This window comes from Eptesicus fuscus, chromosome 4 (assembly GCF_027574615.1).
Source record: "Eptesicus fuscus isolate TK198812 chromosome 4, DD_ASM_mEF_20220401, whole genome shotgun sequence".
NCBI classification, from domain to species: Eukaryota; Metazoa; Chordata; class Mammalia; order Chiroptera; family Vespertilionidae; genus Eptesicus; species Eptesicus fuscus.
In genome coordinates, this window is record NC_072476.1 from 2,220,001 (window position 1) to 2,235,909 (window position 15,909).

The 15,909-nt window shown below is 39.8% G+C and overlaps 1 protein-coding gene across 2 annotated transcripts in view; it reads left to right on the top strand.

Moving 5' to 3' along the window:
• The window catches only part of LOC103296194 (cytochrome b-c1 complex subunit 2, mitochondrial), a 28,251-nt gene that overhangs the window by 1,067 nt on the left and 11,275 nt on the right, over window positions 1-15,909 (top strand). The window contains exons 2-11 of one of the 2 annotated variants that reach the window (XM_054714403.1): window positions 1,584-1,667; window positions 1,765-1,914; window positions 2,845-2,909; window positions 3,799-3,924; window positions 4,519-4,575; window positions 4,964-5,088; window positions 8,358-8,455; window positions 10,822-10,879; window positions 13,407-13,502; window positions 13,812-14,011. In XM_054714403.1, coding sequence (XP_054570378.1) covers window positions 1,584-1,667; window positions 1,765-1,914; window positions 2,845-2,909; window positions 3,799-3,924; window positions 4,519-4,575; window positions 4,964-5,088; window positions 8,358-8,455; window positions 10,822-10,879; window positions 13,407-13,502; window positions 13,812-14,011 — 1,059 coding nt within the window. The remainder of the gene's footprint in view (window positions 1-1,583; window positions 1,668-1,764; window positions 1,915-2,844; window positions 2,910-3,798; window positions 3,925-4,518; window positions 4,576-4,963; window positions 5,089-8,357; window positions 8,456-10,821; window positions 10,880-13,406; window positions 13,503-13,811; window positions 14,012-15,909) is intronic. The other variant, XM_008152736.3, reaches the window with a different exon arrangement.

Consider the following 15,909-nt stretch of genomic DNA (forward strand, 5'->3'; position numbering starts at 1 on the left):
AGGAAAAAAAAAACACAAACCTCAAAAGTAACAATTGGAGAATACCAAGGTAAACAAATTGCAGTAAACTTGAAAGTAATTATCAACGTTTCTAATGATAACATATTTTACATAAGAATAAATTTATACCAATTTTGTTACTTAAATGACCTAGTAATCGCTAGGATAATTCTTTACAGCTGATTTGAATGGGACAAATAAGAAACACATAACCAACGAAGTGTCGCTGTTCAGGCACATTTGAAGGAAAAGTGCCTAACTCTCCCTTGGCAATAGAACTATGGATTGCTCATATTTGAACTTCTATGCCCACGTGTCTTAAATTTTAATTTTTGGATAATTAAAAGCCAAAGTCACAAATAGGGTTAACTATACCACAACCAGCAAACAAAATTGATGATAAAGCAAAGCTAATTGTAATTTATCACTGCTACAAAGTCTTGCAGCAAATGAAAACTAGGAACCAGTTAGTGCACTGCTGCTGAAAGCACAATAAAGCGCCCTCTGTCGTTCACATTTGATCATTTGATTTTGGCAGTACCGTGTTTTATTCATTCTTTTTTTTTTTTTAATATATTGGTTTTTTTACAGAGAGGAAGAGAGAGGGATAGAGAGTAGAAACATCAATGAGAGAGAAACATCGATCAGCTGCCTCTTGCACACCCCGTACTGGGGATGTGCCCGCAACCAAGGTACATGCCCTTGACCGGAATCGAACCTGGGACCCTTGAGTCCGCAGGCCGACGCTCTATCCACTGAGCCAAACCGGTTTCGGCAATGTTTTATTCGTTCTTAATGTGCATATCCACTAGTAACCTCATAAACTTTAGGCATGGTCAAATAAATTCTGGGTCATGGTATATCATTTGTCTAAGAAAAGTTCTGCATTTTAGATCATTAGCCAACATTTAAGATGACCCTTTACCTTATCAGTGGCTGCATATTACACACTGAGATTCTGCTGTGGATGAGCTATTGTTAATCTCAAGATGATATAATTTGTATTAGTCAAAAAGATACAACCCTTCATTGTGTCGTCTCAGTGTAGCACACAGAAGAGTGAAGATACTGTGGGAAATACTTGGTGCTTGGTAGAAGTTTTCCTTGGTATACTTTGGCTTTTTTAAAAGTGACTAAATGATTAAGGAGATGTTATTTCAATTGGAAAATAGACTAAAAAGACGAGACTCTTTGAGCAGATGAGAGAAGCAGTAATTCTAAAATCTGTAAAAAGGGTGTGGTTTGTGACAATGCCACACTTTTTAAAATAATGTCAAAGCGTTAGAGCTAGAAAGAGCCTCTTGACACTTTAATAAGGTAGTTAAAAGGTCTAAGAAAACACAGTAATTCTTTACATAGTAAAAGTGAGTATGTAGAACTTGGTATTCCTCAGGCTCCACAAATAAATAGAGGTTTAGGAGAGGCTTGGCTAAAATGGTGGGTTCATAAGTCCATGGTACGTTCATCAGCCAAATCTTCCCACGGAGTTCTACCACTGAACGCCTTCGGTTGCTGGGCACACTAGGATAGGGTATGCTGTGTTCTTGAGAAATGTGTGTAACCTTTCTTTTTTGTATCTTTAGAGATTTTATTCCCTCAAAGTTGCTCCCAAAGTGAAAGCCACGGCTGCCCCTGCAGGAGCGCCTGTGCATCCTCAGGACCTCGAGGTCAGTCTCACGGAGTGGCTCCCCGGAACCTAGACGTGCCTTCTGTCTTGGGTAATATGAAGACAGTGATCACATCTCTGCTTTATTTTAAATACAGTTTACCAAACTGCCAAATGGTTTAGTGATTGCGTCTCTGGAAAACTATGCTCCTGCATCAAGAATTGGTTTGTTCGTTAAAGCTGGCAGTAGGTACGAGGACTCGAACAACTTAGGAACCTCTCATTTGCTTCGTCTTGCGTCTAGTCTGGTAAGCACCTTCACTACCTCATCCTGTTTAGAAATGCTGTGGTCTCCTGGTCCTGCAGGAAGGAAAAGCAGTGTACCTGTATTCGTTTGCTGGGGCTACCATAGCACGTGCTTCAGACTGAGTGGCTTCAACAACAGAAACGACCCTCGGATTTCTAGAGGCCAGCAGTCACACTCGGGTGTCAGTAGAGCCGAGTTCCCTCTGCCCGCTCTAGGAAGAGTCTTCCCCGCCTCTTCCTTCTGGTGGTGGCAGCAGTCCTGGTGTACCTGGGCTGGTAGCTGCATCGCTCCAATTTCTGCCTGTCACACAGTATTTCCTCTGTCTCTGTGTCCAACTTTCCCTCTTACTTGATTCTTCCATTCCTATTAAATTTAGGGCCCACTCTGATCTACTGTGACCTCATTTCAAATACTTTTGCAAAAGACACTACTTTCAGATAAGGTCACAGTCACAGGTTCTGAGTGGATGTGAGTTTTGGGGGGACACTATTCAACCCTGTACAGTCCCCTAATATAACATGAAAAACCACAGGATATTTACCACAGAGAAGTATTAAATTAGTGTTCCTCTGAATGTTCATGCTAGAGCATAAAAGAAAAGTTTTTTTTTCCAATTAAATTGTTTTAAAGTACCAAAAATTAAAAGAAAATTATTCTTTCCCATATGCAAATCTCTTTCAGAAAAGACTGATGAACCCAGTAAGCTTGTATTTGATAATGGAATTTTTGCCTAAATGTACTTGATATAAAAAGTTATACTTGTGCTTTTTGGTGAACTTTATTTTATAACTCTTAAACTCAAAAGGATCCACTGTTTAGGTAAAGTTCCCTTTGAATCTAATGACAGTAAAATAGTAAGTTATGATATAATGTGCTGTTTGGCAAACAGCATTAAAAAACTACTAAAAACAATTGTTCTTTCTCTTTTAAGACTACAAAAGGAGCATCATCTTTCAAGATAACCCGTGGAATTGAAGCAGTCGGTGGTAAATTAAGGTTTGTTAAAAATAAGTAATAGTAAATAAATAGTGAAAACACCAGAAAATATTCTGTTATCAGGGTGGTTAAGAATTTCTTAAAGAAGGAAAAAACTAATGAATTTGACTACATCAAAATGTAAATCATCTTTATGCTTTGAAGTAAAAATTTAATTAACTGGGAGTAGATATTTGCAACATACATTAACATGGAGAGGATTGTTTGGAAAAATAATTACAAGTTAGGGTGAAAAAAACAACCTCAGAGAAGATGGATGGACAAAGGATAGGAACAGCTAATACCAGAAGAGAAAGCCAGACGCAGCGATCTTTACTGGTACTCAGTAGTGTGCTATCATGCCACGCCATCAGTTTTTAAGTGTTGTGTTGTAGTGTTATGGGAGATGGAGATTGTCTTTTACAGCTGGTGGGAGTATAAATTGATATAACTACTTCGGAAAGAATCAAGAAATATCTAGTGTTATTGAAAATGAGCATATCCTAAAACCTAGCATTTTTCAATCCACATGCACAAAGATGTCTTTGTAGAGCCTGGAAACAATTTCAGTGGCCACTTTTAGGGAAATGGGTAAAGTATGATACACTCAAATAATGGGACTACTACACAGCAGCTAAGGAATGAGCTAGAGCTACATATCAACATAGACTAAAAACAAAATGTCTTGTGGAAAATTTTATTTCAAGATTTTTTTTAAAGTATGAGGCATGTATAATTTTTTTAAAAGCAAAATAATAATGTGTAATGCTTACGAATATGTTTGTCTCTAGAGGGGGAGAGAGTAAGGGAATTAACCTGGGAAAGATACAAAGATTTGCAACTTCACTTGTCTTTTTTTTTTCTTAAGTTGTGGTAAAATATACATAACATGAAATTTGTCACTTTTGAGTGTGCGGGTCTATGGTAAGGGGCATGGAGCAGCCATCAGCAACATGCATCTCCAGAATGGGGACGTGTTCGCCTTCCCAGCTCCTGCCAGCCACCTCTCTGTGTTCAGTCTGTTTTCACTACCGAGGTATCTAATATAAGTGGAATCATGCAGTATTTGTCCCTTTATGACTTCACTTAGCGTAATGTCTTCAGGATTCATCTATGTGTAATATGTCAGGATTTCCTTTTTAAGATTAAATTATTTGCTGGTTTTTTTGTTATTAAAATATCTTTTTAATATTTTTTCATTTTTCAATTATAGTTGACATACAGTATTATATTAGTTTCAGATGTACAATATAGTTTTTTGGGAGGGAGATTGTTTGGTTTTTTTCCTTTGATTTTTAGAGAGAGTGGAAGAAAGGGTGCAGGGAAAGCCATCGATTGGTTGCCTCCGGCAAATGCACGGGGCTGAGGATTGAACCTAAAACCCAGGTATGTGCCCTTGACTGGGAATTGAACCCGAGACCCTTCAGTGCATGGGCCGATGCTCTATCTACTGAGCCACACCAGTCAGGGTGCTTTTTAAATATTTTTAAAATTTTAGTTGATGAATATATTATTTATATATTTTTATACTTCAGAATAATTTTTATTTTCAAAGGAGCTGGTTTGTTTAACAAAGGTATAAGGGGAAATTTCTGATCCCAATAATTCACTGTAATTATTTCTGATGCAGTGTGACTTCAACAAGGGAAAACATGGCCTACACTGCGGAATGCCTGCGGGATGACATGTAAGCACCTGCATGTTCTAGGACATCTGCTTTTTAAAAAGTCACTGATTTCAGAGAGAGAACATCAGTTTGTTGTTCCACTTACTTATGCATTCATTGTTTGATTCGTGTTTCTGCCACACCTACAGCCTTGGCGTATTGGAGTAATGCCCAACCAACTTCGGTCCCCGGCCAGGCTGGGGTGTCTGCTTTTAAAGGAATACTGAGCTGCTCAGTTCTAAATGTGGCATTGTGACCTCTGGATTTGGTTTTGGGTTATGACTTGCCAAGTGCTTAAAACAGTGTACTTGCCACGAGGTTAAAGTTTAGTTTGAGGGTGTTAGTTCCATAGAATGGATGTTGGTGTTAAATGTTTGACTCCTGACTTGTATCCTGATGTCTTCTCCAGCGAGATTCTGATGGAGTTCCTGCTCAATGTCACCACAGCACCTGAATTTCGCCGTTGGGAGGTGGCTGCCCTTCAGTCTCAGCTGAGGATTGACAAAGCTGTGGCTCTTCAGAACCCACAGGCTCGTAAGTGCCTTTTCAGATTACGTCAGTTGTTTCTAAGATACTGGTTTTTTGAGAAGATGAGTGTATAGAGAGGAAAAACAATGTCACTGAAGTTTTATTCTACTTGGGCTTGAACATGCCTTTTCCATAAATTTGTCCAGTTTTTTAAATCTATTGTTTGTTCTTTTGTTTCTAAACATGTATATTGTTGATAATTTTTCATCTTTGATAATATATTGATTATGGAAACCTAGGCATTTTCCTGTCCCTCCACCCCGTGTTTTGTTCATTTGTTTGTTTTGCTCCCACCAAATCCAGCAGCAGTTTATTGGTGCTGCTGATGTTGTTTATTGTTACGTATGGCTGTTACTGTTTAGCCAACCCACCTTTATTGGGTCTTTCCAAAGCAAGCTACTTAATTTTTTAAATGACTTTCTTTGTGCTCATGTTTTATGTGGATGCAGTGTTTGCTTATATCACCTTGACAAGTACAACTGGAGAAACATGTGTAAACAGGCACCTCCACTTGGAAGTCACACAGCTTTGGTAGCAGCAGATGTGCAGGCAGACCACTCAGGTCCAGTAGGCTCTGTATGGGATGCGCTTCGCTCCGCACGCAGGCCTGTCGCAGGAGACCCGCTCAATTGGTCCTCTCAACTCCTGTCCCCCTGCCCTGCCGAGCTCATACCCCGTGGAAGTGTTTGTGGGTGCAGGCAGCCTGGGCCCTCTCCACAGCCTTTCTTCAGAAGGCTCTGGAGGAAGACCAGATGGCCTCAGGGTGGTGGAGTAGGCAGACCTCAGGGTGCCTTAGACCTTTCATTGATCTGCCCCCAGAGGAAGCCAAGGCTTGTACACAGCTTGGTCCCTCCCGCACACACCCAAGCGCAAAAGAGGCAGCCACAGACAGTGAATAGTGTGGTAGCTCCAAACAGGTAGCCCAAGGCCAGTTATTTGCAACATCTGACATCAGCCTGCACCAAAACCCGCCCAAGTGGACCCAGAACCAACACAACCAGAGCTCAACCCAGCTAGCCACATGAACAGCACGTGCACGTGCAAAGGGGGATTCCAACAGGCACCAGACCCCACTGGGAACAACTCCAAGGGGGCAGGGGGGGGAGGGGGGTGGGCGGCAGTGGGCGGCCCCTGCACAGCGACTCATACACTGTGATCGAGGTTTATCCTTATAGTCAGCCAACCTGAGGGCTAACTCCACCCACGAACAGGCCTACAGCATGTAAGACTCAATTACAATAGGAGGGCGCACATAACCCACACAAGAGACGTTCCTGGAGCCCCTAGCTCCGGTGATCTGGAAGAGTGAGCCACTGAGTCCAAGATCCATCATAACAAGTTGGGGAGTCCTAGCAGATCTACCTAATACACAGAGACAAACAGAAAGGCAGCATGCAGACCCTCGTCTCCTGTCAAGTGTGTGCAATATAATGAGTGCTTGGTTCATGTTAGCTGACACTATTGCACGGTAATACTTTGTGTCACAAAGGAGTATGATCTTTGTCACTCCCAGCTTCCACCAAAGAAATACAGGGTGTCCCAAAAAATGTATGCACAGTTAACAGCTGAGAGCTCAATTGATGTTTCTTTCTTTTCAGATTGAACCCATTGGAATTAATTATTCAAAGTGTGTATATATTGTGGGGAGATACTTTAGAGATAGAATGGTAAAATTTACACAAGACGACCTGTGTGTACAGAGTGGCTTCTTCCCCGCTGGTAGCAGTGAGGCTCCAGTCCTCATTCTTTCTGCCTGAGCAGTTGCTGTCTGCTGGCAGGCGTCTGCTGCAGGTTTACTCCTCAGCCCATCTTCCCATTGCCGTTACAGTGCAGGGATCCCTCTGACAGACACCAGTGAAAATCCCTTAAAGGCTTCTAATTCCTGTGAGAAAGCCCAGGCTCCTTCACACAGCATATGTGCTCATGGACGTGGCCTGGCCCTGTCTGCCTCCCTTGGTTCTTGCTCTCCCCGCCCCTCCTAGCTGCAGTCCCCCTTTGAATCAAATTGTCCTCATATTTTACGCCGTCGTCTCTGCTGCTTGAAATGCCATTCCCAAATCACTCACCTGGCAAACACCCACTCATTCATCCCAGGGTTTACTTCTGTTAACTCCTATCTAGTTCCCACTGCCTTCCCATGTCCCTCTGCACTTTTGATGTACTATTGACATCATACCCATAATACTTGATCTCACCGTTTTTTTTTTCCTTTCAACGTTTTGGTTTTGTTTTGGGTTGTTTTTTTTATTGATTTCAGAGAGGAAGGAAGACGGAGAGAGAGATAGGAAATAGAAACATCAATGATGAGAGAGAATCATTGATCGGCTGCCTCCTGCATGCCCCCTACTGGTGATCAAGCCCAAAACCTGGGTATGTGCCCTTGATTGGAATCTAACGCTCTATCCACTGAGCCAAACCAGCTAGGGCTCTCTCAGCATTTTGAGGATAGACTCGTCTCTGTATTGCCAGCACTTGCACAGGACCTGGCATAGGAAGATTGCCCAACAATAAGTAAGTGAAAGGGACATAGCTCAAGCAAAGGCTCAAGCAGGAAGCAGGGACAGTACCAGGGCACTGGGGAGGAATACAATGTGGGGATAGCATTTGACCCCTGAAAGCTAGTGATAGGACCTAAACTTCACACTCTCCTAGCACCTCTTACCCAGACAGCTCCCTCATTATCTAGAGAGGGAACCTAGAAGTAAATAATATTTAGGTTAAATGATTTGTCCAAGGTCTTGTGGCAAGTCAGACTTCCTTTATACTTTCCAGATAATACCAGGTAGATAGAAAAGTGTTTATGTGGATTCTAACGTGTAGAAACTACTGTCATATGTATAATCTCTTACTTTTCTCAGCAGTTTCAACTGGCAAAATTTTTTAAGTTGCCATAAGATGTCCTGGCCAGTGTTTCTCACTGGTTAGAGCATCAACCCTCAACAAAGGGTCATGGGTTTGATTCCTGGTCAAGGGCATGTACCTGGGGTGCAGGTTCGACCCCCAGCCCAGTCGGGGCATGTGTGGGAGGCAACCAATCCATGTGTCTTTCACATTGATGTTTCTCTCTCCTCTCCTCCCCTTTCCATCCTCTCTTCCACTCTCTCTAAAAATCAACGGAGAAAATATTCTCAGGTGAAGATTAACAAAATAAACATAAATAAAAGTTGCCATAAGACGACCAAAGCTTTATAGTCTAGTTGCTTTTTAAGTTCTAAAAATGTTGTTGTCTTTTTAAAAATTATATATCCATAACTGCTTCTTTACTTATTTTTCAGATATCATTGAAAATCTGCATGCTGCAGCTTACCGAAATGCCTTGGCTAATTCCTTGTATTGTCCTGATTATAGGATTGGAAAAGTGACACCAGATGAGGTAATGTGGAACACATTACGTTTTAAAATGTATTTCTTTGCCCAGCCATTGTGGCTTGGGTTGAGCATCAACCTATGAACCAGGAGGTCACAGTTTGATTCCCCGTTAAGGCATATGTCTGGGCTCTGGGCTCAATCCCCAGTGTGGGGTGTGCAGGAGGCAACCGACAATGATTCTCTCTCGTCATTGATATTTTATTTCTCTCTCCCTCTCCCTTCCTCTCTGAAATCAATAAAAATATTTTTTAAATAAGTAAATAAATAAAAAATAAAATGGGTTTCTTTTCACATTAAACTGAACATTCATCTGCCATGTTGGGTTTATTTGCTAACTTTTTAAAAAATAAGTTTTTATTGATTTTAGAGAGAGAGGAAAGGAGGATAGAGAGAGAGAGAAACATTAATGAGATAAACATCCATAGGCTGCCTCCTGCAATACGGGCCAAGCTGTTTGCTAATTTTTTTTTAAGAAATACACTTGCTTTTTTTTTTCCCCCATAAGCTTTTTAACTAAAATTCTATCAGAACAATTTTTGTATGTTTTAACTTTTTAAAGTTTTTATTATAAGAGGGGCCTGTTCATTTCAGAAAACAATGACAAGCAAAATGAAGGAAAATGTCTCATATACCTAAAGGCAGTCAATGTGAATATGTAGGTTTATTTATTGTCTTCTAGACCTTTTCCTGTGTGTATCATTGGGGAAATAGTTATTCAACTAAATAGCTGTAAAATGGAGTACTATTCAACCATTCATATTATTAATTGATATGGAAAAATTCCATGGTGTATTGTCAGGTGAAGAAAAGGCAATTTATGAACAGGATATACCAAAGGTCCCATTTTTTAAAAAACAAAATGTGTATTGTGTCAACTATACTTTAGTTTAAAAAAAAGAGTAATAAAGTGTGTATCTCATAGATAAATACCAAAATCTTCACCAAGGTTGTCTCAAATTATTAGCATTTTTGAAATGTGTCCCTAGGCTAAAGGAAATTCTAAAGAAATTAGTACTTGAATACTTTGAGCAATGGCAGCATTCAATAGAAAAACCTCAATAGAAAAAAAAAAAGAATATGGATCTCCAAGGCAACTCTGTATTCATAGACACCGTTCATTTTAGAGCACAAAAATTTGATAACTTGATTAAAAATTCAGTCTCGCTTCCCTAGCCTAGTGATTCTCAACATTATAACCCATTACCAAGGAACCTTGGTAGCCATTTCTTCTCTACCCCCACAACCAATTTTTAATACCACAGATACACTGTCTGTTTATGCACTGTATCTTTATTTGTACTCTGTATATAAAAGGAATAAGATTCTTTTCTCACCCTGAAGAAGCAATTTTCATTCCCTTGAGCCATAGTGCTCCTGTTGAGAATACATGTTTAAGTCTGACTTTTGTATATTAGGTCTAAAATTATACTATAAACCAGTGATTCTCAAATCTCACTGATTCTCAGGTCACCAGGGGTTGGGGGTGGGGTGGGTAGTTTTAAATAAAGATTCTAGGATTCCACATTGAGTTCTACTGTATATCCGTTTGTGTATGAGCCTGGGAATGGGGTGGGGTGGGGAAACAGAGATAGTGTTGTTTTTTAAGTCCTCCAGATAATTATTTCATCATCCAGGTTGGAAACCCTGGTATAAACAGTAAGCTCATGACAAGATGGGTGAAAGAGGTACAGTAGGGTAATTCTGTTAGCCCTTCTATAGAATGTTCATAGTGGTTTAGTACTACCTGCATAAAGACAAAAGAAACCTGGTATGCTGCTTAAATTACATTATCTTAAAATCATAAACTAGATCCCATTTTTTTCAGGTTCAAGCCAGGATGTGCTCTAATTTTTTATTCTCTTTTTTACTCTTTTTTTTCCCCCCCAGCAACATCTTTATTGAGGTATAATTCACATACCATACAGTTCACCTACTTAAAGTCTACAATTCAGAATTTTCATTATATTCACAGTTATGTAACCATCAACACATTACGTTCTGGTGTTTTTAAGCCAGGGGTGGGAACTTTTTTCTGCCAAGGGCCGTTTGGATATATTATATTCATTTGCAGGCCCTAAAAATTATCACCTTAAAAATGAGCCTGCTCTATTTGGTCAAACAGTTAATTAACCCACCCTAACGCCTTGGCAGGGCCAGACGAGAGTATTCTGAAGGCCTTATCCGGCCCGTGAGCTGGACGTTCCCCACCCCTGTTTTATGCGGTACTTTTAAAAAAATCCAGGTGGTCCCTTATTATTTGTTATACAGCTTTTAAGTGAGAGTTTTTCTGCTGAACTGCAGTTTTAAGTTTTTACAGCTTTTTACGTATTTATACCAATATCACCTAATGGGTGTTTTTCACTTCCTCAGTTACATCACTATGTTCAGAACCATTTTACAAGTGCAAGAATGGCTTTGGTTGGACTTGGTAAGTGGGAATTGCCTACATGTCAGTTTGCTTCTTTAAGAAGTAATCTTTAAACTGTAATTAGGTGAACACAGGATTGAACAAAATGGGACACCTCAGTCCTGTTTATGTCTCACAGGAAGTATGTAATGAGATTTTAATTGCAAGTGTGTTTTCTTGGAAAGTAAAATCCATCACTTAACTTTGTAAGCTACTAGTTTTAAATTCATTAAAGTATTTGCGAAACCTTTGACGAAGGGCAAGTTTCTCTAGGCAGAGAACTTGTACAAGATTTTTTGTTGTTTTTTTAGGAAGAACAATTTAATAGAAAAATAGACAAAGGGCATGAACAAACTCATGGGGAAAGTGTGTGGGGGGTGGGGGTCAATTATCATGGTAAAAGATGGTCAGCCTCACTAATAATTAAGAAAATTTTTATCTGTGAGATTTGCAAAAATTAAAAGGTTGACCCTGCCCAGTATTACCCAGAATATGGAAATAGTAGGCACTCTCAAAAGTTGTTGGTGGGAGTATAAAATGATATAACATTTTGGGGGGCCTATTTTAGTATATTAAAATTCTAAATGTTTATGTTCTTAGACCTAGCAGTTTTACTTTTAAGAATTTAACCTGCAGAAACACTTGATCAGGTTTGCAAACTGGTTGCATGAGATTATTTGCAATATTGTTTTTTGGTTCATTTGTTTTGTAAGTAATAGCTTAACTGAGGTATAATAATTCACATGCCATAAAATTCACCCGTATTTTAAAGTATAGTCAGAGTTGTGCAACTGATAACACTGTTATTTCTGATTATTTTCATCATCCCAAAGAGAAGCCCTTTACTCATTAGCAGTGACTCCCCATTCCACCTCCTCCTCGCCTCTCTGGCAACCACTAATCTGCTTTCTGTCAATACAGAGTTAACTGTTCTGGACTTTTCACATAAATGGAATCATATTTTACATAGCCTTTTGTAACTGGCTTCTTTCACTTAGCATAACATTTACAAAGTTCATTCATATTGTAACATGTACCAGTGTTCCCTTTTCTGGCTGAAAAATATTCCATCACCATATTTTATCTATCCACTCATCAGCTGGATATGTGTGTTGCTTCTACCTTTTGGTTATTGTGCTAGATTATTACACTTTGTTTTTCTTTGTTTTTTTCAATATATTTTTGTTGACTTCAGAGAGGAAAGGAAAGAGAGAGAGAGAAATATCAGTGATGAGAGAGAACCATTGATCAGCTGCCTCCTGCATGCCTCCTCCTTGGGACCAAGACTGCAACCTGGGCATGTGCCCTGACTGGGAATTGAACCACAAACTCCTGTTTCATAGGCTCACGCTCAACCACTGAGCCACACCAGCCAGACTAGAACACCTTGTTTTTAATTCTTTTAGGTATATGCCTAGGAGAAGAATTGTCAGGACATATTTGAAGAACTACCAGACTGTTTTTTAAAGCAATTGAGCTATTTTACATTCCCACCAACAGTGCACAAAGGTTCCAATTTCTCCATATTCCCACCAGCCTTTGTTATTTTCTGCCTTTTTTATTATGGCCATCCAAGCGGATGTGAAATCTATTGTAGTTTTGATTTGTAGTTCACTAATGACTAATGACATTGAGCATTTTATTTTGTGTTTATTGGGCATTTGTATATCTTCTTTGAAGAAATGTCTATTCAAGTCCTTTATCCATTTTTGTATTAGGGATTTTGTTTTGTTTTTATTATTCGTTTGTTTTTAAATATATTTTTAGAGAGAGAAGGGATAGATAGAAACATCAATGATGAGAGAGAATCATTGATCGGCTGCCTCCTCTACGCCCTACACTGGGTATCGAGCCTGCAACCCAGGTATGTGCCCTGACTAGTAGTGAAACTGTGACCTCCTAGTCCATAGGTCAACGCTCAACGACTGAGCCATGCTGGCTGGGCTAACCAGTGACCTCTTGGTTCATGGGTCAACCAAAACTAAACCACTGCAGCACACTGGGTGGGCTGTATGTTTTTTTTATTGTTGAGTTGTAAGACTTATATATTATGGATACTAATTCCTTACCAGATACATTATTTGCAAATATTTTCCCATTCTGTTGGTTGTCTTTTTACTCTCTCAAAAGTATCCTTTGATACACAATGAATATTGTATTAATAGCCAACTATTGGAAACCTGAATGTCCATAAAGAAGGGGTTGATTAAGTAAATTCATATAATGGAATTCTTCATAACCATTAAAGGTTTGATGTAGACCACTCACTTAGTTGTAAATTACAAAAGACAAGTTAAATATCAATACAATAACCATTTTGTAAGTAAAATGAAGGTGATATTAATACATGCCTAGAAAAAGTTCTAGATTAACACGTAGAAACTATAAGTAGGTATCTGAGAGAATGGCATTTTGGGAGCGGACTCTTGTTTACTGTTTATTTCTGTAATATTTGAATTGTGTAATCATTATTTTTAAAATAGTCGATGTTTTACAATTGTGTTTTAGAGATTCTGGTTCTAGCTTGTTTTTTCTTCTGGTGAAATAGGTGTCAGTCATGCTGTTCTGAAGCAAGTTGCTGAACGGTTTCTGAACATGAGGGGTGGGCTTGGTCTATCAGGTGCAAAGGCCAGATACCGTGGAGGTGAGTGTTTTGTTCTGTTAGAGTATGTTTCAGAAGGAATCCCTCCACCCCCAGTGTTATGTCAGAGTGGAATAGGCCTGATTATTTACTACCACTGTCTTAATGTGGAAGGAAAGAATTCGATGGCTTGGGTGTTGTCTGTTAAACATGTGTTTTGTGTGTTGGGGGAAGGGCAGGATGGCAGGGAAAGAGCAGTGGGCCTCAGAAAAGCTTCGTCTTAGTGGGTTCATACTGTGGGCACAGAATACTGAGGAATAAAACCAGTGGTGACCACGCCACTTTCTTTTTCACTCTCCTGACACGGCCCAGGTGAAATTCGGGAACAGAATGGAGACAGTCTTGTTCATGCTGCCTTTGTAGCAGAGAGTGCTGCCACAGGAAGTGCAGAAGCAAATGCATTTAGTGTTCTCCAGCATGTCCTCGGCGCCGGACCACATGTCAAGCGGGGCAGCAACGCCACCAGCTCTCTGTACCAAGCTGTTGCCAAGGGGATGCACCAACCATTTGACGTAAGTCTGCCCAGTTGCTCTCTCTCCTTTGTTTTCAAATGCTCGGTGTTTACAATGTAGTCCTGATAGTATATACTGAATGTTAATCTCAATTTTTAAGACGAACACACAAAAAATCTTTGTAAAGTTGAAGGGACAGCCAGGCTTAATTTTAGTACTTCAGTGCGTTTGTCAAAAACTTATTGTCTTTTCAGGCCAGAGTACATGGCTCAGTGGTTGAGCGTTGACCTATGAACAGTTCTATTCCCAGGGCACATGCCCAGGTTGCAGGCTCGATCCCCAGTGGAGGATATGCAAGGGGGGGGTCAGCTGATCAATGATTCTCTCTCATCGATGTTTCTCTCTCTCTCCCTCTCACTTCGTCTCTGAAAGCAATAAAAATACTTTTTCAAAAACCAAAACTTACTATCTTTTCAATTATCCTAGTATACTAGAAAGAAAAATACTTTAAAAGTCGGGAATTTACACTTCAGTTCCCTTTAGAATAAAGCTTTAAATGTTAAACATTCTCTAAATTCTGATTAGTCTTTTCTTTTTTTCTAAGTTTTTTTCTGTCCCCTTCCGTTCTATGGCTACTTCCTGAATTTCACTGGTCTTCATGTTTTCCAATCAAGTATACAAGATATACACCAGGAAACTCCTCCAGTTTGAGATTAAGTTAAAAATGATGACATTTAATCTTAGCAAAAAGTCCATGCTACTTTTTTTGTTCGTTAATCCTCACCTGAGGATATTTTTCCCATTGATTTTTAGAGAAAATGGAAAGGATGGGGGGAGAGAGAGAGAGAGAGAAACAGCAATGTGAGAGAGACATCGATCGGTTGGGGCTGGAGATCAAACCTACAGCCCAGGCACATGCCCTTGACCGGGAATTGAACCTGAGATCCTTCTCACCATTGGCAACACCATCCAGGCCTCCATGCTACTTTAGAAGACACCTTTTTTTTGACAGTGAGGAAAGTGCTAAAGCTTTCAAAATAATTATGTTCAAATCAAGAGAATTTAAAATGTCAACAGAGTATTACTCAATGAATGCCCATTGTTTGCCTAGTGTACAATACCTTACATGACATTCAGAGATAAGCCTTTAAAACGTAACACATATACCCTGGTTTTTCTTCAGATTGCATAAATCTCGCCTTTTACTAAAAGGTAACACATGCCCTGGCCGGTTTGGCTCAGTGGATAGATAGAGTGTTGGTCCTCGGACTGAAGGGTCACGGGTTCGATTCTGGTCTAGAGCAGGTACATTGGTTGCAGGCTCTATCCCCGGCCCCAGTCGGGGCAAGTGTGAGAGGCAACCAATGGATGTGTCTCCTTCACATCAATGTTTCTCTCTGTCTCCCCCTCCCTTCCACTCTCTAAAAATCAATGGAGAAATATCCTCGCATGAAGATTAACCCCCAAAAAAGTAATACGTACTAAATTGTAGGATTAAGTATTCGTAATTGCAGCAGCAGTACATGGCACAGGTAGGTTTATGCCTCAGAAAGTGTTTGGCCATTTGACTTTTAACAGTAAAAATTAAAATCAATCTCCTTTTACTCCATTTTTGTTTATTTGTTTTAAAGAAAATGGGAGGGAAGGAAGGAGGGAGAGAGAAAGAGAAACATCGATGGGAGAGAGACACATCAGTTGGTTGCCTCCCGCACATGCCCTGATGAGGGCAGAGAATTGAACCTGCAACCCTGGTAGATGCCCTTGACCAGGAATCAAACCCAAGACCGTTATGAGGACAGGCCCACACTCTTAACCACTGAACCACACAAGCCAGGGCTTTACTCCTATGTTTAATACTTGAGTGCTAGTTTTCAAATGGTTTTATTAGCAGAGGCCTTTTTTAAAAAAAAAAAAAATTTTTTTTATTGATTTGACAGAGGAAAAGAGAGGGAGAGATA